This window comes from Equus asinus, chromosome 13 (genome assembly GCF_041296235.1).
Source record: "Equus asinus isolate D_3611 breed Donkey chromosome 13, EquAss-T2T_v2, whole genome shotgun sequence".
Lineage (NCBI taxonomy): Eukaryota > Metazoa > Chordata > Mammalia > Perissodactyla > Equidae > Equus > Equus asinus.
The window spans coordinates 16,967,583-16,990,987 of NC_091802.1; the positions used below are offsets into that span (position 1 = coordinate 16,967,583).

A 23,405-nucleotide genomic window follows, 5' to 3' on the forward strand; every position below is an offset into this window, starting at 1 on the left:
CTATCGCCTCCTGCAGAGGTCAGCGAATCCGTTTCGGGGTTGTCTAAAAGAAGCACTCACGGCTCCAGAAAGGAGGTGCTGTAGCCCTTTAAGGACTTCGTCGGGATGGATTCAGAGATGAGTTTAAAAATGCCAACTCACAGAGCGCGCTGGATTCTGGGAACGAGGTGTCAGACGGAGAACTACATTGACCAGTATGCACTGCAAACATACACGCCTTTACTTCCTTCTGCTCTTTAGGAGCCCTGTTTGACGTAGCGCTCTTCAAAGCAAGTGGCCTAGGCGGAAGGCTGAGCCACGCCCTTTCGCCTATTGGCCAGCTCGTGAGTTGGTGGGCGTGGCTTAGCGCAACTCCAGTAGGCAACGGGGTGGCCTCCTTGCCAATCAAAGCTAAGACGGCTGGAGAGGCGGGACCAAGGCGAAGGGCTGGCGCCCCCGAGTGGGTGTGGTCACGCTGCCCAGCAGTGGGCGGTGATTGGCCCTGGGCGGTGCAATCGCAGCTTGTGCGTCACGACGCCGCCAGCTGATCGGAGACTGGAGCCGGTGTGCTGGGCGCTGGGAAGACAGCGCCGCCGGCCGTGGGGAACGGACGCACTGATTTGCTCCCCTACCCTCAGCACCCCCACCCCCCAGCACCAGGTGGGTGTGAGCTGGGGTCCCGGCCTCACAGGAGGGAACCGTGCTAACGGGGTAATGGGGGAAAGTGGGGTCCTGGCGGCCACACCCTGCCCTTCCGGAGGAGGGGAGAGGGGGCGGCGGGGGCAGGGGCGCTCCGGGGGATAGGGGCCTAGACTGGCTGGAGTAGTGTGTCAGGAGGTTTAAAGGTAGAGTCCTGGACGGGAGTCGTGGCGGAAGGTCTTGCGGAGTAGCTGGGAGGAAGACGAGGGGCCGAAGGCTGGGGGCGGCTAACCTCGGCGCCCTCTGGTCCGAGGATACGGGAGCCGGCCTCCCAGCTTGGGGAGGATTTGAGCGGGGCGGGTAGCAGGGAGGGGCTTTGCCTCTACCGGCACTCACTGAGGCAGGGCCAGCTGAGCGCCCTGGCAGAGAAGGGGTCTCTGGGCGGGCTGGCCCCTCCTCTCGTTCCCTCCAGGGGATGTTATGTAAGGGGGGAGGGGAGAGGAATAGGGGGCGGCGGTGCGGGGGCCTTATGCAACCCAAAGGTTAGAGTTTCACCGCGGTTGGTGGAGGGAGCGGGCAAGAGGAGGGCCTGGAAACTCTAATCCCCCCTCCCCAGCCTAACTGGCCGTCTTGGGCCGAGAGAAGGTCACCTCTGCACCTCCCCCCAGCCTGTCCGGTTGTGGGGCCCCTAGCCCAGGCCTGGCCCTGACCGCCTGGGAAGCCGGCTGGCTGGGTGGGGCGCCTGGGTTAGTCATCACTGGGCTCCCTCTCTCCCCACCTCTCGGCCAACTCTTGGCCCCTCCCAGTGGCCTCTGGCTAGGCTATCTCCCCCACCTCCCTCTGGCCCTAGTTGCAGGCTCCAACTCATTTGGCCTGTCATCCTGGCTGTTAAGACTGGACTAGGAGCTGTCAGCATGCCAAAGGGTTGATGGAGCAGCTGGTCAGAGGGTCAGTGCCCTGGGCCTACCCCACCCTGCAGCCAAGGGCACCTGCTTGGCACAAACTCTTAGCAGCCGCTGAGACCTATGGGCTGAATAGAGCCGGCTCAGACAGAGGGGAGTGAGAAGGAACTGGACTGGTCACCTGGGGGAAGAAAGATACCACAAAGTTTATGCCTCCCAAGAGGGTTTTGTAATTTGAAAACCTCCCACTCCCACCCTAATCTTTCTAACCCTCTGAGTATAGAAATCTCAAGGCGAGACCACCTTGGCCCCTCACACTGGCATGGGCCATGCCCTTGGACTGAGTGTCAGCACAGACCCGCCCTCCCCAGCTCACAGCCCTCAAGCCTGCCACGCCCCCAGCCCCCTCCCTGGGCCATGCTGCTGGGCCCGGCTTTTCCTGCTGATTCATGCGTTGGAACTGTGGGGGCGGGGCTTGGAACTTGGAACAAAGTTCAGACATGGAGGGGCCGGCAGACAGCCTGGAATTCATACCAGATGTACCCGGAATGCGCAAGCGGAATGCCTGGCATTTGAGAGTCCTGGGGAAGCTGCCCAACCACCCTGCCCATACCTCCCTCCCCTCCAACCTTTGGTCCCCTGTCCTCTCCTCACAGTCCCTGGAGCCTCTGCTGACCTTCCAAACTCTAGACCTCCTCCCTTCCTCACTCTTCCCCAGATGTAGGCCCCCAAAACTCTTCTTCCAGCTGAACTCCCTGGAAACGAGTCAGCAGGGCTGATCACTGAACTCATATTTCTGGACCTGAGGTGCAGCTTCTCACTTGGGACCTAAGCGACTGGTGGGATGTGTTCCAGGGTCCCAGGTCCTGGGCTCTCTGAATGCTGAGGAAGCTGCCCCTCCCTGCCCCCTGTGGGTAGCTGGGGAAAGGGGGGGGAGCACAGGCTTGGGTTTCTACAGCCTTCAGTTCTTAAAGAGGAGCAAAGAAGTATGTTTAGAGCTGCCTCTTGCTTCTCACTGAAGTTAACAGCTCCTGCAGGCTCAGGTTAGAGCCAAGAACCCCTCATTAGAAGGTGGAGTATCTGCTGGGACTGGACTTTGACAGCCAGTGGGACAGTATCCCTGTGACATGGCCCTGCTCAGATCTTTCCCATCTTTCTTCCCTTTCCCTCAGGAGCCTGTACCTCCCACATCCTCACCTGGCTGAGCCGCAGTAGTTCTTCAGTGGCAAGCTTTATGTCCTGACCCAGCTAAAGCTGCCAGTTGAAGAACTGTTGCCCTCTGCCCCTGGCTTCGAGGAGGAGGAAGAGGAGAAGGAGCTGCTTTCCCCCTCGTCTGGAAGGTGACAGAGCTGGGGCTGGGAAGGTCTGGACAGCGGGAGTGATGATACCTTTTGGCAAAGGGAACCCTGTTCAGTTGGAGAGCCTTCACCTAGATTGGCCCAGCAAGAGAGAAGCATTTCAGGTTAGAGACCGTGGCTGAATTGGGGAATAGATGGCTCTGACTACGTGAGGCTAGTTGGTCTTTGTGTGACAATGGGAAGAAGTGGAGCAAAGAAATATCTTTCTGGATCCTCCTTCCTTGTCCCCAGTTCTTTCCTACTGGCCGTTCCAGGTGAGGTCCTAAAGTCAGTTTCCTCTTGAGGGAAAAGGTCATACTGAGACTCCCATCTGAGTATCTGTCCCCTTGCTCTTACCTTTCCCTGTATTTCCTGGGACTGGCCCAGACTCTGGATTCCGGGATACTTTCCTATATGTAGGACCCTAGACCTCCTGTCTCAGCTTCTCCACCTGTGAGATGGGGAATCACACAGTAGAGTGTGCATGAGGGAATCAGAAGCCCGCTTGTGCAGACAGAGCCTGGGCTCTCCTCCCCCTGTGGGTGGGAACAAAACAGCTTTTCACATAAGCTGTTGCCCCTCCTCCATCCATGACTGTAACCACAGGAGCTGTTGTGGGGTGGGGTGGAGGGAGGGGTAGGGTTAGATGAATGCAAGGGGCTAGTAGGAGTCGGTCTCCACACGGAGTTTCCACCATGCACAGGTGGCCTCAGGCTTCCCCTGCCACCCACAGCAGGAGTGCAGCCCGTGATGGACCTCTAGCTGCCGCTGCTGTTTCTTCCCTCACTTTGTTTTTTGGGATAGTGTGTGAGATCAGCTCAGGCTTGTACAGGCAGGAAATCCTACCCTCTAGCAACCAGGAGAGAGAGGTTGTGGGATGCACCCCCTCTGGGGCGTCAGGCAGTGTAAACCTGCCACCCCCAGCTCCTGATCCAGTCTCACTCTTGGGCTCAGGTTCTGACGTGATTCAGCTTTGGCCTTGTCTCCCGGCCTGAACGTGGCCACCTTCAGGGGCTACAGAAAGCTGTTTGTTCTGCTTTGGGGCAGCAGGTGTGCAGGGAGCTGGGTCCTGTTCTCCATTTATGACAAACAGAGATTTAGGGGACAGGAGATCATTGACCCCATTATTCTGCAGCCTAAGCTGGGTGTATGTGGGACTGCAGTAGAGGAGGGTGGGCAGACAGAATCCACTCACAGGCTACAATGAAGATCACTCTGTCCCTGGACGTTGCTTCTGTCCTTTCTTCCCCTCCTTGCTTCACTGGCCACAGTGTCTCCCTCCCACCCTGGGTATGTGACTCTGCCGTCCTCTTCCATCATGGAGCAGAGATGAGGAGGAGCAGCCTGGAAACACAGAGACAGGCAGAAGACCAGTGAAGGACCAGGCCCAGAGAGCACAGGGCCCTGTCTGGGCACCCCACAGAGTGGGCCATAAAGGCCAGAAGGACCCCTGGAGGAGGGAGGACAGCCAGCCTCCATCAAGGACAAGCTTCCAGCCGTCTACTTCATTCGCCATTTCTCTCCAGTCTTTCCACCTCCCTCAGAGATGTAAGACCATATTAAAGCGTCCTGTGGCTTCATCCTCCTATTTCCACCTCTTCTCTGTAATTCTATCCTGCAATTTTTTATCTAAGTAGCCTCAAGGAGCAAGAGCCAACTGTGAAAGGACTCACACAGGAAACTCATAAACAAAATTTAAAAGGATAAAACCATGAAAAAAAATGTGTTTCATTAGTAAAGAAAGGCAAATATAACTGGAAGTATTTTTCCCTTAGCAAACTATAACAGAAAAAAATAAGACCCAGTATTGGCAAAGGAGTATTAAAATAATAACACTCCCATGCGTTGCATATGGGGGTACAAATTGGTGCAGCCTTCTGGATGTTGGTTTGGTAATATGTATTAAACACCCTAAAAGTTTCTATAGCCTTTGACCTAATAATTCTACATTTGGCAATTTATCCTAAGAAAATAATTAAAGATTAAGGTGTAAGATGTTCATCCCAGCATTGCAATAGAGAAAAATATAAAGCAACGCTGTGACTGGGAATTCATTTCTTTCCTGCTGTAATGAAAATTTGCAATAGGGAATTGCTTAAGTAAATTATTGTATATCCATCCAGATGGTGGAGTACTGTGCAGCCATTAAAAGTTATGTAGAAAAACATTTGCCTGGAAAGAAAAATGCTTTTTGAATATTAAAAAGGTTATAAAAATAGTGTTATGTGATCTCAATTTTCATTTTTAAGATATGGGTGTATACTTCTATACATAAAACAGATAAAAAAGACTGAGGACAAACCCCGAAACGTTAATAATAGTGGTTATTTTTGGATGGTGGAATAAAGTAATTGTAATTTTCCTCTTTGGTTTTTCTGTAATTTCCAGATTTTCGACGTTACTGCATTTCTACAGTAAATGTGTATGGCTTTCATATAATAAAATTTAAAAGAATCAGTGTAATTTTTTTTTAAAAAGCCCATTTGGAGAGGTGGGTGTGGAAGAATGAGGGGATGCCCCAGCCCCTTGGACTTCATGGGGTTCTGGTGGAGAAAGGAGGTTGTGAGAATGTTTAGGGGAGCACCTAATGGTTTATCAAGTTCATTCTTTGGGAGTAGCTGGAATCCACCCTCTCAGTGTACAGGAAGCAGCTCTCTGAATTGCTGGCTGTCAGCCAGCTAAAGAGGTGTGGAGTAGAGTAAGACGGAAGGAAAACAGTAAAAACCTGTCACTCTTCAGGCGATGGGGGCTGGGGGAAGATATTCCTCACCATGCTGAAAGGTTCTAGAATCTTAACAGTCCTACTGCCGAAAACAGGATGGGTCTTTTTCTCTTTGATTCTGCCTAACCTTGAGGTGGCCTTGTGTGACCTCTCCTTGCCTTCTAAGATTGGCAGAGAGATTCTTCCATCCACCCAACAGGTACCAAGCCCTGGGGGAGGGGTGCTTTTCAAGCCCATAGTGCTGAGAGGTTTCCTTTTGCCTCCCCTTCCTAATAATAAGGCTTCTCTGGAGGGCCCCCAAAAAAGGTTGGAGGAGGAGTCCCCAGAGGGTCGCTTCTCCATACTGGAAGCTGTTCTTTCTGAGAGGTACTGTGTAAGGAGGCAGGACTCGTGGAACTATAGGGTTGCTGGGATGCCTTAAAGTTCTGGAAACCCCGGGAGGTAGAAGGAGTGGTTCCAAGAAAATGAGGTGTCCCCTTCTCCACCACTGAGACGGGGGAGGGGTGCGGGGCGTTGCGGCGAGGTTTAAACAAGTGGGAGTGGGTTGGCGCTGGCCTCTAACTTCAGGGCTGTGAGGGTGGGGTGGGAGGAATGACCAGCAGGTGAGAGGTTAGAGTAGGGAAAGGGTGAAAGTTAGTGGGGCGGGGCCTCCGGGAGTGTCAGGTGAGATTAGAGACCTATTTCCGGAGCTCCGAGAGGTGTGGGACACATGGAGTTGGCGAAGACCCCTAATGACATCAAGAAAGTTCCCCTGAGCTTCGTTGCAAAGCTTGGTCCTCGGGAGCCCCCAACCCGCCATTCCCCGCGAGGGCGGAACGCGACCGGTTGCCGTGGCTCCAGGGGCGGTGGCCCCATGGCTGCTCCAATCACCGCCCAGCTCAAGGATGGGGGCGTGGACGAGCCCTGGAAAAGTTATAGCCAATTCCAAAGGCGGGGCAGGCGGGGGAGCCCAGGGACCCCGCCCTGCCAAGAAAGCCAGTCCACAGTCCCCGCAGGGGGCGTTGGATGCGTCCGGGCCCTCAGCGCAAGGGCCCGAAGGACTGATCCGGACCTAGTCAGCCCGCCAGGCCATGGCGCCCTCAGGGCTCCTTGTGGCCGGCGCCTCCTTCGCCGCCTTCCGGGGGCTGCACTGGGGACTACCGCTGCTGCCCACGCGGAGATCTGCTGCTCCGGACTGTTGGAAGCGGCGGAGCATCTGTGTCTCCCTGGTGCACAGCCTGCTCACTGGGACCAGGCTGCTGCTCGGGTGGGGTGCAGGGCTTAGAGGTTCGGGAGGCAGCGGCGTGAGGGTAAGAGTGTAGGAGGCTGAGATTAGAAGACCCGCGGGCACCTTTAAAATTGATGTGAGACCTTGAGAGTCTGAGATGGGTGAAGGTGTGGATGGATGGGCCGGTGTGCGCAGAGGGAGAATGGGACCTGAGTCTGCACACGCTGACAATGGCCCCCCATCTCCTCCAGGCTGTCGCGTACCTTCAGATGGCCACCCACCTGATTCATGGCCACCCGCCCTGGTGCTGTGGCTGTATCTGTGGGTAAGTCTGCAGGGAAGGCTGGGGGGCAGCCTTCCAGCGGTAATTCCAGGCCCCCACTCTCCTCCCCTGTAGGAGTTAAATGTTTCTGGCAGTTTTACTGTGGGAAACTAAAGATTTGGAAAAAGGAAGGGATGGAGATTCCTCTCCTGGCTGTACACCAGCTTGACGGAAGTCTAATACCTCCCCAACCCCCTTTCCCACAGATTATTTCCTGGCCTATGGAGCTGACATGCTGTGGAACCCGATCTTGGGGCAGGCCTGGGACCTTCTCTGTCACCATTTGCTGGTGAGACTTGAGGAGAGGCAAGACGGAAGGAAGGCATACCCAGCTCAGGGTCCCCAATCTCTCTCCAGCTTTCCATCTTAATGACTTCCCAGAGTCTCTGATCCCCACTGGCGCTTTATCCTCCCAACCTTGAGCTGAACGAGGGGCAGGAATTTGACTGTTGGTCCCAGCTGGGAGTCTGAGCACTGCCTAAGAAACTTGGATTCCCGCAGGTGTCCAGTTGATCAGAGAAATGTTGAATATGGAGGTTTTCTGAGAAGGGGGAGCCCCTGTGCGGGGATTGGGATGGGGCATGGAAAGCCCAGGGATGGAAGTTGATGGGTACTGTGCAGATGCTGCAGCCCCAGGGGTGATAGCCTCTGTGCCAAGGCTGCTTCCATCCTGTGGAAAGGTTTTAAGGCCATTCAGGCCCCCAAAATAAGGGTAAGCATAAAGATCAGGTGTTTAGGAGGGGTGCCACAAAATCCTTGGGGGTCTCTCTCTTAAGGACTAGGATATGGGGATGTGATGGGTGGCAGGTCATAGAACGTCCTCTGATCTCTGACACTGGCTTCCCAGGTAGTGAGCTGCCTCAGCACCACCAATCTGTCTGGCTACTACGTGGGCTTCTCTGTGGTGTCTCTGCTCCTAAAGCTGAACTCTGCCTGCCGGCACCTACGGAAGTTGCTATTGCTTTCTCACCAGGCCCCATCCCTGGCCTTTATCTTGGCCAGCTGGGCCACCAAAGCCCTCTTCCACCTGGTGCCATTGGGGTGCATGAGTCTGTGACTTATCCAGCAGCATCACTGGGTGCCAACTGCTCTGGTTGTCTTTGGTGGAACTGGGCTGGTCACTGTGGGTGCCATGATCATCACAGTGGGTATTTGCATTTTGGTCAGTGATGTCCTGCAATCTCGGCCCCACCCACCCATCCCTGGGCACAAGGAAACCAGGGGCACCAGGACATGTTGTGATGGTGAGCCTGTCACCAAGGATGATTGCACTCTCAGCCTAAAAGACTAGAGAGAAGCCTCAGCCTCCTCTTCAGCCGGCCCTGGGGGAGGTATGACCAGGAAAAGGAGATGGTGGTTTTCAATGCACAGTCCCCCAGGAGGGTAAGGACTGGGCTGGATTTTCAGTATCTCACTTCCCCTTCCAGCTAACTCACACCCCTCCCCCATTCCGAGGATCTAAGAAGAAATGCTGACGTTCCTGGATGGATGGACTGGGCTTTTGTTCTCTGAATTCCATCATCAAATGACCACCTTTTCCAGCAAACTAACTCAGGAGGTACAGCCAGAGCTACCAATAAAAGATGGCAGGAGGCAGGAAGCCAGACAAAACTGTCAATGGAAACAGAAACCCTTGCTTTAGCACAGGGACAGGTGAAGATAGGTGAGGTCCTACTAGGATCAGGGAGATGTAGTATGGAGGGGGTAGAGTCAGAGGGAAGACAGACCTCACCTATGACCAAATTATGGCAGTGGGAAGAGGGCGTATCAGGTGCCATCTGTAGCCAGTAGGGATAGACATAATAGTTGCAAAGGATAGAGCATGGGTCTAGGTCTGTGTCTTAGGGCAGTACTGAAGTCCTGAGCTGTAGCAGGAACTCAAACGTCTGTTCAGGTTGCCCAGTGTAGGGTCTTCCCACACCCAAGCTTTCGTGGAAGAACGAGGGCAGAGGCAGATGAGGGAAGGCTTCCATTTGGGTGCAGAAGAATTAAGGAATATTTGACCCTTTTCTGGGATTCATTTGCAATCTCTCCTTTCTCCCCATCACTTCTGCGACAGCTTTTCCTGTTGTACCAGACCCCTCCTTTCTTCAGACAGAACGTCCAGGTTATGAGAAGTGTAGAGCAGATTAAGATTACTATTCGACTAAACAATGGACAGAAAGAGATAACCCTTAATCATCCACAGAAAAGATACATGTGCAAAAGCAAGAGACAGGGAGATTAAAACAAAAAGTCCTGCCAAAAAGCTGAGCTACAAAAAGACAAAGGGGGCGATGAGACAGACAGACATAGATTAAGGGACGGATAGAAAGAGAAGGATTCATTGCATAGAAGAGACAGAGGTGAAGAGAGATGGAGGTCAAGATAGAGAATCCTTGGCAGAAATCTCGAGAAAGACTGTCGTAGATGCTGAGAGGAACCCAAACCATAGAACTGGTAAAACGGTCATAAAGAGGATAAGAAAAATAGAAATAGAGGCTGACAGGAAGGGACCCCAAGGGTGGAAGTCACCGATAGTCTAGACAGTGAAATAGAGTGAGTGACAGAGAGGAACAACCAGACTCAGGAGAGATGGAAGTGATAGTGGCAGGTGGAGAGATTAGCAGAGCGAGAGAAGAGAGGTGGAAATAGAGAGAGAGGGGGAGATTAGTCAGGGGAGATGAGAAGCAGAAGGCGGAGGAGGCTGTCAATGGAAAGATTCACTGACAGAAAAAGAAAGCAGGAGATATGCTGAGTTGGAGACAGGCAGAAAGACAAAGGACAAACAGCTACAGTGCAAAACACAAGACAGAGACTGATAAGAACTGATAGGCAGAGACTGGCAGGAAGATGAGGAAAAATCAGAATCAGGGGTGTAACTGAGATAGAAGAATAGGCAGAGGGACTGGGGAGAACCACAGAGAGAAAAAGGCGGGGCAGGGTAGAATGATTAAATAGGCATCCAAAGGAACGAACAAGGAAAAGGAGGGGACACAGACTTGAAGAGAGAAAGAAAGAAGTAATAAAGATAGGGAGAAAAAGAGAGAGGCATTGTGAGAGATCCCCATCACCGAGTCATTAAAACCAAGGGGCAAAGGGGAAAAATAACAGACAGGAGAAACTGAGGCAGTTGGAAGTAAACACAGGCAGAAAATAAGAGCATAGGATTTAAATGTAATCAGACTAAAGCTGGAGAGGCAAAGGTATAGAAGTTGAGATGGAGAAACTAAGTAGAATTGTGTCAGAATTTGTCCTTAACAGAAGTAGTATCTTCAAAACTCAATTTGTCATCTTTTTTTTTTTTTTTTAGGAAGATTAGCCCTGAGCTAACTGCTGCCAATCCTCTTTTTGCTGAGGAAGACTGGCCCTGAGCTAACATCCATGCCCATCTTCCTCTACTTTGTATGTGGGATGCCTACCACAGCAAGATTAGCCTGGAGCTAACTGCTGCCAGTCCTCTTTTTGCTGAGGAAGACTGGCTCTGAGCTAACATCCATGCCCATCTTCCCCTACTTTATATATGGGACGCCTACCACAGCATGGCTTGCCAAGCGGTGTTGTGTCCGCACCCAGGATCCGAACCGGCGAACCCCAGTCTGCTGAAGCAGAATGTGCACACTTAACTGCTGCACCACCGGGCCAGCCTCTCAATTTGTCATCTTAACTGAATGCCTTGATTAACAAAAACATTGTCTTGAGTTTTCAAAGAAAAAGAAATGTGACACACCCATGGGAGGAATCTGTTCCCTAAGTATGTGTTGAGGTCAATATTGATTCGTTCCGAGCCCTACACCTTTTCTTTTGCCACTGTCAGAAATTCATAGTCCAGGCGAGTACTCCTCTTGGCAATACTTGATAGTATCTATGAGAGGTGCCCAAGAACTTGATTAGGGAAATATGGCTGTGTCTGTGGGTTAACTAGTAAAACCCATACAGGAAGGGTGAGATTAGCTACTAGCGTAGGTAGGACGTAAGCGGACACCTGAAGAGTTTGGGATCACACACAAATTTCCACATGGTGACCCAGTGAAACTTCAGGAGGGCAGGACTGGACTGTGATTATAAGTGAGTAAGTGGAATCTCATCAACTGGACCAGTTATAGATGGTGTGGACCAGATATAGATGATGCAAATCAAGGAGACATGGTCAACTGGGACCCTAGAAAAGAGAAGCTCAAAAGTACAGAGTCTGGCAGATGCTACATTTGGTACAATGAGTTGGTCTGGTCACCATGGTGGTGCCATATCAGACCTCAATGTGACCTGGTAAAGTGGTCCTCAAGACTAACTCTATGCCTACCCAGCTACTGGCTGACAAATTATTTGTCTTCTGGCACAGGGGAATGGCTCGCCTGAGTCAGGGATATTGATATTTTATGGTCTCGGAACACTCTCCAGATCATAAATTAATAAATTGCTATGTAAATAATTGCATCAGGCTTTTGTGAGTGTGGTTACTTTCAGTCACTTTTCTTGACTCCAGTGGTGTCCTGATTTATAACACAATGCTAGATTGTGGAAACTTTGCCTTGGGAAGGTCTCCTCTTGGCACTAACTTTTTTGTTTCAATTATTTTATTGAGGTCATAATGGTTTGTAACATTGTGTAATTTCAGGTAGATATTATTTATCAGTTTCTGTATAGACTGCTTTGTGCTCACTACCAAATAGACAATTTTTATCCGTCACCGTATATATGTGCCCCATTACCCCTTTTGCCCACCCCCTGACACCCTTCTCCTCTTGTAACCAATAATCTGTTCTCTTTATCCATGTATTTGTTTATCTTCCACATATGAGTGAAATCATTTGGTGCTTATCTCTTTCTGCCTGGCTTGTTTAGCTTAACATAGTACTCTCAAGGTCCATCCATGTTGTTGCAAATGGAGTGATTTTGTCCTTTTTTTATGGCTGATTGTATTCCATTGTTTATATATACCACATCTTCTTGATCCAGTCATCAGTTGCTGGGCACTGGTTGCTTCCATGTCTTGGCTGTTGTGAATAATGCTACAGTGAACATAGGGGTGCGTAAGTCTCTTTGAATTGTTGGTTTCAAATTCTTTGGTTAAATACCCAGTAATGGGATAGCTGGATCATTTTGTATTTCTATTTTTAATTTTTTGAGGAATCTCCATACTGTTTTCCATAGTGGCTGCACCAGTTTGCATCCCCACCAGCAGTGGATGAGGGTTCCCTTTTCTCCACATCCTCTGCAACATTCGTTATTTTTTGTCTTGGTAAGTATAGCCATTCTAACAGGTGTAAGGTGATATCTCATTGTAGTTTTGATTTGCATTTCTCTAGTAATTAGTGATGTTGAACATCTTCTCATGTGCCTATTGGCCATCTGTATATCTTCTTTGGAAAAATGTCTGTTCAGATCTTCTGCCTATTTTTTGATCAGGTTGTCTGGTTTTTTGTTGTTGAGTTGTATGAGTTCTTTATATATTTTGGAAATTAACCCCTTGTCAGATATATGGTTTGCAAATATTGTCTCCCAATTGGTGGGTTGTCTTTTCGTTTTGTTCATGGTTTCCGTTTTGGAACTGACTTTTTAACCTACAAAGCCCTAAAGTGTCTTAAGATCCTCTACTGTCAAAAAGCAAACCCAATTTATTCAGTAGAAGGGACTTAGAGCGAGAGAATGGATTCAGACAATTTGGAGTGATTCTCAATGCCAAAGGTTGAAACCAAAAGAATCCTTTAGCCAAATTGGTCTTGAGTTAACAAGAAAATTAATTAAACAGAAATCTCTATAACTGAGTTGTCAGGGCTTTATTACATGCAGAATCTGGATTTGTCGGGCTAAAAATTTGAAGCTTTCAGTCTGCAAGAGATTGTGCAAGGGAAGTTATTCTTTAACAAGAAGCTCTTGTATTGAAAGAAAATGTTGGTTTAGAATCATTATCTTAAAGTCATAGCATCCCAGGCTGACCATTTGTTGCGTTCCTACCATGGCATCACCTTTTATACCTGATCGCACTTAATCCCACACAACAGAGCCTCATCCCATTTTCTAGATGAGAAAACCAAGGTAATTTACTTAGGGTTACCTAGCTAGTTAGTGACAGGGCCTGGACTCAAACCTGCATAGGTTTTTTCTATTATACCACCTGTGGCCAACGTCTGCTGGTTTTGCCTGCCTAGCTGTGTAGGGATTTTCCTTTGAAAACCACTCCTCTCTCACTCCCCATTCAATGAGCATGTGACCCAGGTCTAACCAATCAGAACACCATATCCTTTTTCCCTGAAATGAGTTCATGGCGTAAGCAGAACCGAAGAACCTCAGCACCTTGAACTCTGAGTTCTGCTAGAACTTCTGGCTAAGATGCACTCAAAAGATGGAGAGAGATTTCTAGCATCTTTCAAGTAGCCAGATCAAGCTCTGTGTGAAGCCAGAACTCGCCCCAGACCATTCAGTTACATGAGCCAAAAAACTCCAGGATTCACTTAAGTGAGCTGAGTTTTTTCACTTGTAACAATGAGTCTTTATTAATACATTACCTTCAAGATTATCCAGGCTTATCATTTCATTTTGCAGAAAATTGAAGCCTAGAAAACTTAAGTGACTCATCCAAGAACACCCAGCTAGTTTGTGGCATGGCTAGAATTAGAACTGAGGTCTTTGATTTGGTTCCAGTCTCCTTCTTATACATTATTTTGCCTCTTTATAGAAAGGCTGAGGAGTGGAGAAGCTTCATGGTGCAAAGATAGGAGCCAGTTGACAACTGAAGATCAATCAAATCAGATAAATTGCTTCTGAAGTATTTATAAGTCAGGATGCTTCCGTTTAAAAGCCAGACTTCTATTCACCAAGTATTGATTGCTGCACTTTTCAAGAATGCAGGAACTGTGCAGGGCAGAAGTCTGTTTTAGCTTTCTCTTGTAGACATGGACACCACTTAACTTGGTGTTGTGAGCACATTCTTTCCCTGCCTCTAACCTTGTGGGGGACAAGCCTTTACTTGCCACATCTTCTGCAAGAACTGGACACAGAAGTGATTCTCAGACTGAGTGAGCTCTTTCAACCGAGATAAAGATGCAAGCCACGTGGGCTTTAGCAGTAAAAGAATGGGAGCTCATTTGCGTAGCTCAGTATGAGGGTCCCTGGAGAGGACTCCCTGCCTACCACCACCCAACCTCCAAAAACCAGACTCTGGGGTGGTATCTGACATTCCAGGGATAGTAAATTATTTCTTTGCGTTGAGCTTTGCCCTCTCATTCTGGCCTGCCTGCCTGTGCCTTTGAAAGGACTCCTTCACCTCTCGGAATTTCACTGGTCGGCATTGCTGATCCCTGGTGCTGAGAGACTGAAACAGCCCCAGATCCCAGGTCAGGGCACCTCTAGAGGAGGCCAGAGAACCCTGAAGAAGGGTGCCACAAATTCCTGCTTCTGCACTGATCCAAAGCAACACTGCTCCCCCACTCCCCACAGCAGCTTGTCCAAACACAATTTTCTTCAAGCTCCTGCCCTTCCTTCCCTAACCTCAGCTTTATCATAAAATCCAAATGTTTCCACCCTGGCAGCAAGCAGGGAGGGGGCAGGGGGAATGGAGGACAGAGGGGGAGAGAAACAGAGGGGTGCAGCCTAGAGCAGCTGCAGCAGCATTTCCTTGACATAGATTGAATTTTAAAAATTCATATGAACTTTGCATTCTGCTTCAAAATCCATTCCTATCTGTTTTAATAAAAAATACCATTTGAAATAATTTAAAACTTATCATACTTGTTTTTACAAAATGTCAAGTGAAACTGTCAGTTTTACAATCCAGGAAGATGTGCCATTTTATTCTGCAGTTCCAACTATCACCGGCACACTTTACTTCTCTTTATTTCTCCTTTCAACAATTATTTATAAAGGACCTACTATGTGTGAAGCACTTAGATAGAATAGTGAGTAAACAAGCCACAGCCCTGGCTTCAGGGAGCCTGCAGTCAGGATTTTGTTAAAGTGGGAAACTGGGAAAATAGGGGTCATCGAAAGGAGGGAAACCAGAGATAAGGGATGTAGAAACAGGTCATCCAATGGCCCACAGCCTGAGAGTGAACAGATGACTGCAGAGGATGAGACTGTTGCCTTCTGACATCCAAAGTGTTATCCAGAACCTGACTCAGGGTCTTCCCTCCCAAACCTGCATGCTGTCCAGCATTCTCTCAGTCTGTGCATAGCATTGCCATCAACTCACTGTGAGTCAGCAGCTTAGCAATCACCCTCAAGCCATGCTACCGCACCTCCCACTCCATACATACACATCTAATTAATTACGGAGTTCAGAATGGCTTTCACATCCGTCCATTCCTTTTCCATCTCAGCTGTCTCACGCTGGTCAGAGTTACTGTCATCTCTAGCCTGGGTGACGTGATGACAACCTCATAACTCTCCTCCCCTTAGCAGCCAATCTGTGATTGTTAAAACTGGAACCTGCTGCCATTCCCCTGCTTGATACTATCAAGTGGCTCCTCCTCCTTTTTAAGATAAAGGCATGGGGGCAGGCCCGGTGGCACAGTGGTTAAGTTCACACATTCTGCTTGGGTGGCCTGGGGTTTCACTGGTCTGGATCCCAGGCATGGACCTATGTGCTGCTCATCAAGCCATGCTGTGGCAGGCATCCAACATATAATGTAGAGGAAGATGGGCATGAATGTTAGCTCAGGGCCAGTCTTCCTCAGCAAAAAGAGGAGGATTGGCAGCAGATGTTAGCTCAGGGCTAATCTTCCTCAAAAAAAAAAAAAAAGATAAAGGCATGACCCATGCTATGGCCTGTAAGATTCTGCATGATCTCCCCTGGTCTACTCTCCAGACTCATAGTACTTTCTGCTATATTCTTTGTGTTACCTTCTGCAGTTTATTACACATGCCATGCTCCTTCCTTTCTCCAGACCTTGCACAAACAAAGTCCAATGCCTAGTAGACTTTCCATTCTCCCCTCCTCCTACACCACTTGTATTATCTTATATAGTCTCACTTTTCAGTGCTCATTTTCAACATTTCTTTTTCCAAAGAAATTTCCATGTCTCCCTCCCCTATGATTAGGTCTAATCTCTCTGTACTTCTCATTAGAGTAATTTATTACAAGTTTAATTGAAGAACCAATTATGGGCATTTGAGGAAAGCCTCTAACATGAAATATATAGAAAAAGAAAAAAAAAACAGGGAAAAACACAGAGAAAGCAAAGACTATGCATGGAAAATAAAGCTTCAGAAAAGCTCTTATTATTTTCCTCAGAGAGACAAAGGAATATATTGTAACTATGAAACAAGAACATACTACCAAAAAAGCATTCAGAGGGGCTGGCCCTGTGGCCGAGTGGTTAAGTCCATGCGCTCCGCTGCAGGCGGCCCAGTGTTTCGTTGGTTCGACTCCTGGGCATGGACATGGCACTGCTCATTAGACCACGCTGAGGCAGCGTCCCACATGCCACAACTAGAAGGACCCACAACGAAGAATATACAACTATGTACTGGGGGGGGCTTTGGGGAGAAAAAGGAAAAAAAAAAGCATTCAGAGAGAACTAAAAAGAGTACTTGGAAATTAAAAGTGTGATATTAGAAATGAAAAATTCATGGAAGAATTAAAAGATAAAATTGAGTGGGCTGGCCCTGTGGCCGAGTGTTTAAGTTCACGCGCTCCGCTGCAGGCGACCCAGTGTTTCATTGGTTCAAATCCTGGGCGCGGACATGGCACTGCTCATCAAACCACACTGAGGCGGCATCCCACATACCACAACTAGAAGGACCGACAACGAAGAATATACAGCTGTGTACCGGGGGGGCTTTGGGGGGAAAAGGAAAAAAATAAAAAAATCTTTAAAAAAAAATAACGTTTAAAGATAAAATTGAGAAAATCTTTCAGAAAGGAGGTAGAATGAGAAGAGAAAAGATGAGACAATCACGGGACCAATCCAGGAGACCCAACATCAAAATAATGGGAGCCCCAGAAAGAGAGAACTGAGAAAAGAAAGAAAAAGAAAATCATCAATGAAATAATGAAAGAAAAATTCTCAAAATTAAAGAACATAAGTTGCCATATTGATGGGTCCATAGAATTCCCAGAACAGTGAAAGAAAATAGATTCACTTCAAGTAACATTATAGTTAAATTTAAGAACAGTGAGAATAATGTTCTAGAGGGGAAGGAAAAGTTATACACAAACATCAGGAATCAAAATGACTTTGGACGTCTAAGCACCATGCTGGAAATGAAAATGCAATGGAGCAATGTCACCAAAATTTTGAAGGAAAATTATTTCAAACTGGAATTTGATACCCAGCCAAACTATCAATCAAGTGTGAAGGTTGAAAAAGGTGTTATCAGGGCCGGCCGGTGGTGCAGTGGTTAACTTCTCACGTTCTACTTCTCAGCGGCTGGGGATTTGCTGGTTCAGATCCCAGGTACGGACATGGCACCACTTGGCAAAAGCCATGCTGTGGTAGGCGTCCCACGTGTAAAGTAGAAGAAGATGGGCATGGATGTTAGCTCAGGGCCAGTCTTCCTCAGCAAACAGAGGAAGATTGGCAGTAGTTAGCTCAGGGCTAATCTTCCTCACAAAAAAAAAAAGAAAAGAAAAAGAAAAAGGTGTTATCTGACAAGCAAATCTCAAAAAGTTTATCTTCCATGCATCCTTCTTAGAAAGCTACTAGAAGATACACTCTACCAAAATGAGGGAGTTAACCAAGAAGAAGGAAGACACAGATATAGAAAACAGGAGATTCAACATAGAAGAGAAGAAAGGACTTCCCAGGACAATGGTAAAGGGTGATCCTAGGAAGAGAGCTCTCCAACAAGGAGAGAGTGAAACTGGTACATACTACAGCAGGTCGTGATGCTCTGGGAAAGACTTTTTTGGGGGGAAGGTGAAACTGGTAGACTAACCTTATATGCCTGAACATTTGAAGAGATTCAAAAACTAATGAAGAGCTGGGAGAGTAGTTGGCAAAGAGTCCATAGAAAACTAAGCAAATGTGACTATTAGCTACAAGTGAAACAAATAGTTGTTTAGGAAAGGAAATGTAATCATAGTTTATTACATGAATGAGCTGCAGATCTGTGGGTACCATTTGTATAGAGAAGCATAATAAAGTTTTTTTGGCTGGTTGGTTTTGTTTTTTGTTTTTTTACATTTTAATCTCATATGAATTGCTGACGATAGACACACACATGGCAGCTGGAGGTGAGTGCACTCAAGAGGGGGATAAGAGAGGTAATAACTTAGGGACGAGGCTGAAAGGAGATGCATGTGTACTCCCTGAAGCCTGGATCCTTAGCAAGGGGGAGATGTATGCCAGGAGCTGGGGCCCAGCACAGCCCGTTGTACCTGAGGTTTCAGGAAATGAATTAGCGTCTCAGAGGCTGGACACTCAGTCCAATATTGCCGTGTCCTCCCACAGAGAGCTGGGGAGGGGATCCTGGACCCTCACTTCTAGAGCCAGGCTACAGGCTACGTGGATTTAAATCCCAGATCTGCTACTTATTAGCTATGTGGTCTTGGGCAAGTTGACCTCTGTGTGCCCTGGTATCCTCATCTGTGAAATGGAATAACAATAATAGGATTCTCATGAGAATTAAATGAATCAATACATCTAATGTGCTTAGAAAAGTGCCTGACACAGAGTAAATGCTATATAAGGGCTAGCTCTTGTTATTGCATGCACAATAATGTAAACATTGCTTCTTAATCTCATCAAAATTATAATATAACCATATTGGGAGGCCGAGGTAGTGGAAAGGATATACATGTATATGGGAAGCTAGGGGGAGAGTTGGATCTCCATTTTCTATAGTGGAAGGTAAGTAGATAATGGCTAAAAGTAAAACCTCAAGAACTAGCAAGGCAAGCTTATTACTTGCAGATATGGAAATAAATGCCAAAATAATCAGCTAAAATGGTGAAAGTGGTTTCTTTTGGGGAGGAAGAAATGGTCAGATGGAGCATAGGTAGCTGTTCTTTGTAACATATCTTTTTAACAAACTCTATGAGACTATATAACTTTCTAAAAACTAAAACTAAAACTATTAATTGTAAAACTAGTTATTTAATGCCCATCTCCCCATCTAGAATGCAAGCTTCCGGCAGGCATAGCCTTGGTCTGGTCTGCTCTCCTCTGTATCCTGGCACCCTCGCAAGGCCAGCACCTGCAGGTGTGCATTAAGCCTTTGTAGAAGGAAATCTTTAAGGGCATGTGTGCTTTGGAAAGACTTCCTGCATTGAATAGGAGTTTCGACAGATAATTTCTGATGCCCCTGCCAGTTCTGTAATTCTAATCTACCTTCCTTCTCATCTCAATTTCTCTTAACCCTCTTGCTCCAGTCCAAATTCTTGTCTTTCTTTAATGCCCAAATTTTCAAATGAATGGTCAATTCCCATTGCCTCCATTGTTTTATGAATTTCCTTGGCAACTGGGAACTTTCCTCTCCCATTATTTTTCTGAAACTGCTCTCCTAGGTCAGGGAATTCTTTCTCATCAAGCTCATGTCCTTTCTCTGTAGTCCTCTACCTCTTGCGTCATCTAACGTGAGAGAGGGCTTCCTTTCCTTGAAGTTCTTCTTTCCTGTGAGTCTCTCCCAACCTTTCCAGCTGTTCCTTCCCCGGCTTTTTCTGGCCTTCTCCTCTCCCAGCCTTCCTCATCTGCTTTTCTGTTATTCTTCCTTCCGTGAACTGACTCTTCCTCATGGCTCTAGTGTCAACTTTGGTCTGATGATTCAATCTCTCACCTTGGTTCCTAGACTGCCACTTGTGTATTTCTAGCCAGAGGACGCCTTCATTTGTATGACCCACAGTCACTTCCAAGTCCAATTTTAAACTCCCCAAAGAACAAGGAGACTGGTTTGTCTGCAATGAATGATCCATAATAAAGCAGTTAATATTTTCTGTTTGGATCTGTTCCTGGCTTGGTCACCTTCCTACTCAACTAAGCTTCATCAGATTAACTCAGACTGACTGTGTTTGACCTATAAAGAGACTTTAAATAAGAGAAGTTCTTAATTCTTTAAGTCTTAGTTTCTTCATTTGTAAATTATTTCATTTGCACAAGTGTTTTCCAGCTTTAAAAGAAAAAGCTTGGAATTCACTGTCAAATTGGTCAAATCATTGGCAAAAGTCTTGGTATTTAAGACCAGCTTTAATTTGGCCCAAATTTTCCTGTCCAACATCATCTATGCTTCTTTGCATGAACATAGAAGATGATGTAGCAGTATGATTAAGATCTTGAGCTCCAGAGCCATTATTTACTGTCTCCATTATTTACTGTCTGTGGGGACCTAAGCAAGTGGCCCAGCTTCTCTCAGCTTCAGTTTCCTCATCTATGAAACAAAGATAATAATAACACCTACCTCATTGGATTATTGTGACAATGAAATGAACTAATGTATGTAAGGTTGTTAGAGAGAACCTAACACATAGTTCATGTAATTAATCGTGTGACCCAAGGCGGGTTACTCAACCTTTCTGGGCCTGGGTTTCTCATCAGTAAAATGGGGATAATAATACCTATTTTGTAAAGGTGTTTTGAGGATTAAATTGGTTTATTTATTTATTAACTTTTTATTTTGAAATAATTTTAGGCTCACATGGAAGTTGCAAAACTGACAGAAAGCATAAAGATAAACAAATAGATCAATGAGATAGAATTGAGAGTCCAGAAACAAATGGTCAATTGATTTTGACAAAGGGGCCAAAATGATTCAAAGGGGAAAGAATAGTCTTTTAAACAAATGGTGCTGGGACAACTGGATATCCATATGCAAAAGAATTAATTTGGACCCCCATCTCAGGCCAAACACAAAAATTAACTCAATGTGAGTCATAGACCTACATGTAAAAGCTAAAACTATAAAACTCTTAGAAGAAAACATAGGAGCATATCTTTGTGACTTGGGTTAGGCAATGATTTCTAAGATTTGACACCAAATCATAAGCAATAGAAAAGAAGATTTGATAAGTTGGGCTTAATTAAAAACTTTTGTGCTTCAAACAACACCATCAAGAAAGTGAAAAGGGGGGCTGGCCCCATGGCCGAGTGGTTGGGTTCGAGAGCTCTGCTTCTGGCCCAGTGTTTCACCAGTTTGGATCCTGGGCTTGGACATGGCACCGCTCATCAAGCCATGCTGAGGCGGCATCCCACATGCCACAACTGGAAGGACCCACAATTAAAAATACACAACTGCGTGAGGCCGGCCCGGTGGCACAGCGGTTAAGTTTGCACATTGTGCTTCTCAGCAGCCCCTTGTTCGCTGGTGGATCCTGGGTGCGGACATGGCACTGCTTGGTAAAAGCCACGCTGTGGTAGGTGTCCCACAGATAAAGTAGAGGAAGATGGGCACAGATGTTAGCTCAGGGCCAGTCTTCCTCAGCAAAAAGAGGAGGATTTCGCAGTAGTTAGCTCAGGGCTAATCTTCCTAGAAAAAAACGCAACTGTGTACCGGGGGCTTTGGGAAGAAAAAGGAAAAATAAAATCTCTGGGGAAAAAAAAAAAGAAAGTGAAAGGGTAACTCAAAGAATGGGAGAAAAATTTTGCGTATCTTACATATGACAGGGAACTTGTATCTAGAATATGTAAAGAACTCCTACAACTCAATAATAAAAAGCCCGATGTTAAAATAGACAAAGGATCTGAAAAGATATTTCTCCAAAGAAGATATATATGTAGGTAGATAGATAATAAATATATGTAATATACATATATTACAATAAGGGTGAACCTCAAAAACATTATGCTAAGTAAAAGAAGTCAGTCACAAAAGACCACTATTCTATGATACTGTTTATATGAAATGTCCGGATCAGGCAAATCTTTAGAGGCAGAAAGTAGATTAGTGGTTGCCTAGGGCTGAGTACTAAGAGGTGGGAGGAAATGGGGAGTGAGAACTAATGGGTACAAATTTTCTTTTGGGGATAATGAGAATGTTCTGCAACTAGATAGTGATGATAATTGCACAACTCTGTAAATATACTAAAAATCATTGGATTGTATTCTTTAAACAGGTGAACTTGATGAAATGCAAATTACATCTCAATGATGCTGTTTAGAAAATAGTACAGAGAGTTCCTGTGTACCCTTCACCCACTTCAAAATTTCTTAAATAACAATACCAGGAAAATAAAAACCAGAAAATTGACATCAGTACAATACTATTAACGAAACTATAGACAATATTAGGATTTTACCAGAGTTTAGAACAATGTCTGGCATGTAAGGAATCTTGCACCGGTAGTAAGGACTTCACTGCAATGACAGTGATGAACAAAATGATGTACATAATAATGATGATGCTATACTTTCTACTGCAGCCAGGTTGATCTGCTGCTGTTTCAGAGCATGCCATGCTCTTCCTTTTTCTAAACTCTAACTTAGCAGTTTCCACCACCTGGGATTCTTTTTTCCTTCCTCTTTCTTTACTCCATCAAATCCTTCACATCCACCCATCTCCATCAAATCTTTAAAAGGCAAAAGATTTATTCCATCTCAAGAGAAACAGAGGCATCATCAAATCTTTAATAATGCTCCTCTCGGGCAAGCCCTGGTGGCCTAGTGGTTAAGTTCAGTGCCCTCTGCTTCAGGGTCCAGATTCGGTTCCCAGGCGCTGAACTACTCCACTCTGCTAGCTGCTATGCTGTGCTTGCAGCCCACATACTTAAAAAATAGAGGAAGATTCGCAAGCTTGTTAGCTCAGGGTGAATCTTCCTCAGGAAAAATAATAATAATAATAGTAATGCTCTTCACCCTTCCTTATTTTATTTTTGTGAGGTTTTTTTTTTGCTTTTCAGGAAGATTAGCCCCGAGCTAACATCAGCCACGAATCCTCCTCTTTTTGCTAAGGAAGGCTGGCCCTGAGCTAACAATTCAGGCCCATCCTCTGTTTTATATGTGAGATGCCTGCCACAGCATGGCTTGATGAGTGGCACATAGGTCCACACCTGGGATCCGGACCAGTGAGAGCCCAGGCCACCCAAGCAGAGCCAGCGAACTTGACCGCTATGCCAGCAGGCCAGCCCCATTACCCTTCTTTAAACTGTATGAACCTCCATACCGAGCCAGCACTTGCGTGCACTCTCCTTCACATTTTTCTCTAATTATTTCACCTTTGAGTCCTAAATTCCCAACTAAATTGAGAGGCTATATGTGTTACAATTCCTCTGCATCTTCCACAATAAACTTGGTGTGAATTCAAAAAAATTTATTGCTAAATCAGATTCAAAGTTATTACCAAAGGATGGAGCAAGAGGGATCGGAAGTGAAACAAGAACAGGAGATGGACAGCAATTTAGGTAGCAAGACAGGCAGAGCCTGAGGGAGTCAAAAAGCATTTCTAGGGT

General features: G+C 46.7%; 1 protein-coding gene and 1 long non-coding RNA gene across 2 annotated transcripts; both read left to right on the forward strand.

Annotated features, from left to right (window-relative positions):
- The first annotated feature begins 500 nt into the window (after positions 1–500).
- On the forward strand, positions 501–5,311 carry LOC106822043 (uncharacterized). The gene is made up of 3 exons (XR_011493644.1): positions 501–639; positions 2,693–2,982; positions 4,129–5,311. It is a non-coding gene; the product is annotated as an uncharacterized lncRNA (long non-coding RNA).
- Positions 5,312–6,518: 1,207 nt separating this feature from the next.
- TLCD2 (TLC domain containing 2) lies at positions 6,519–8,666 on the forward strand. Its single transcript, XM_070482187.1, is given in 5 exon segments — positions 6,519–6,868; positions 7,038–7,107; positions 7,315–7,397; positions 7,956–8,439; positions 8,536–8,666. Coding segments are annotated over 4 exon segments (816 nt in total). The 5' UTR covers positions 6,519–6,649; the 3' UTR covers positions 8,400–8,439; positions 8,536–8,666.
- Positions 8,667–23,405: the final 14,739 nt, after the last annotated feature.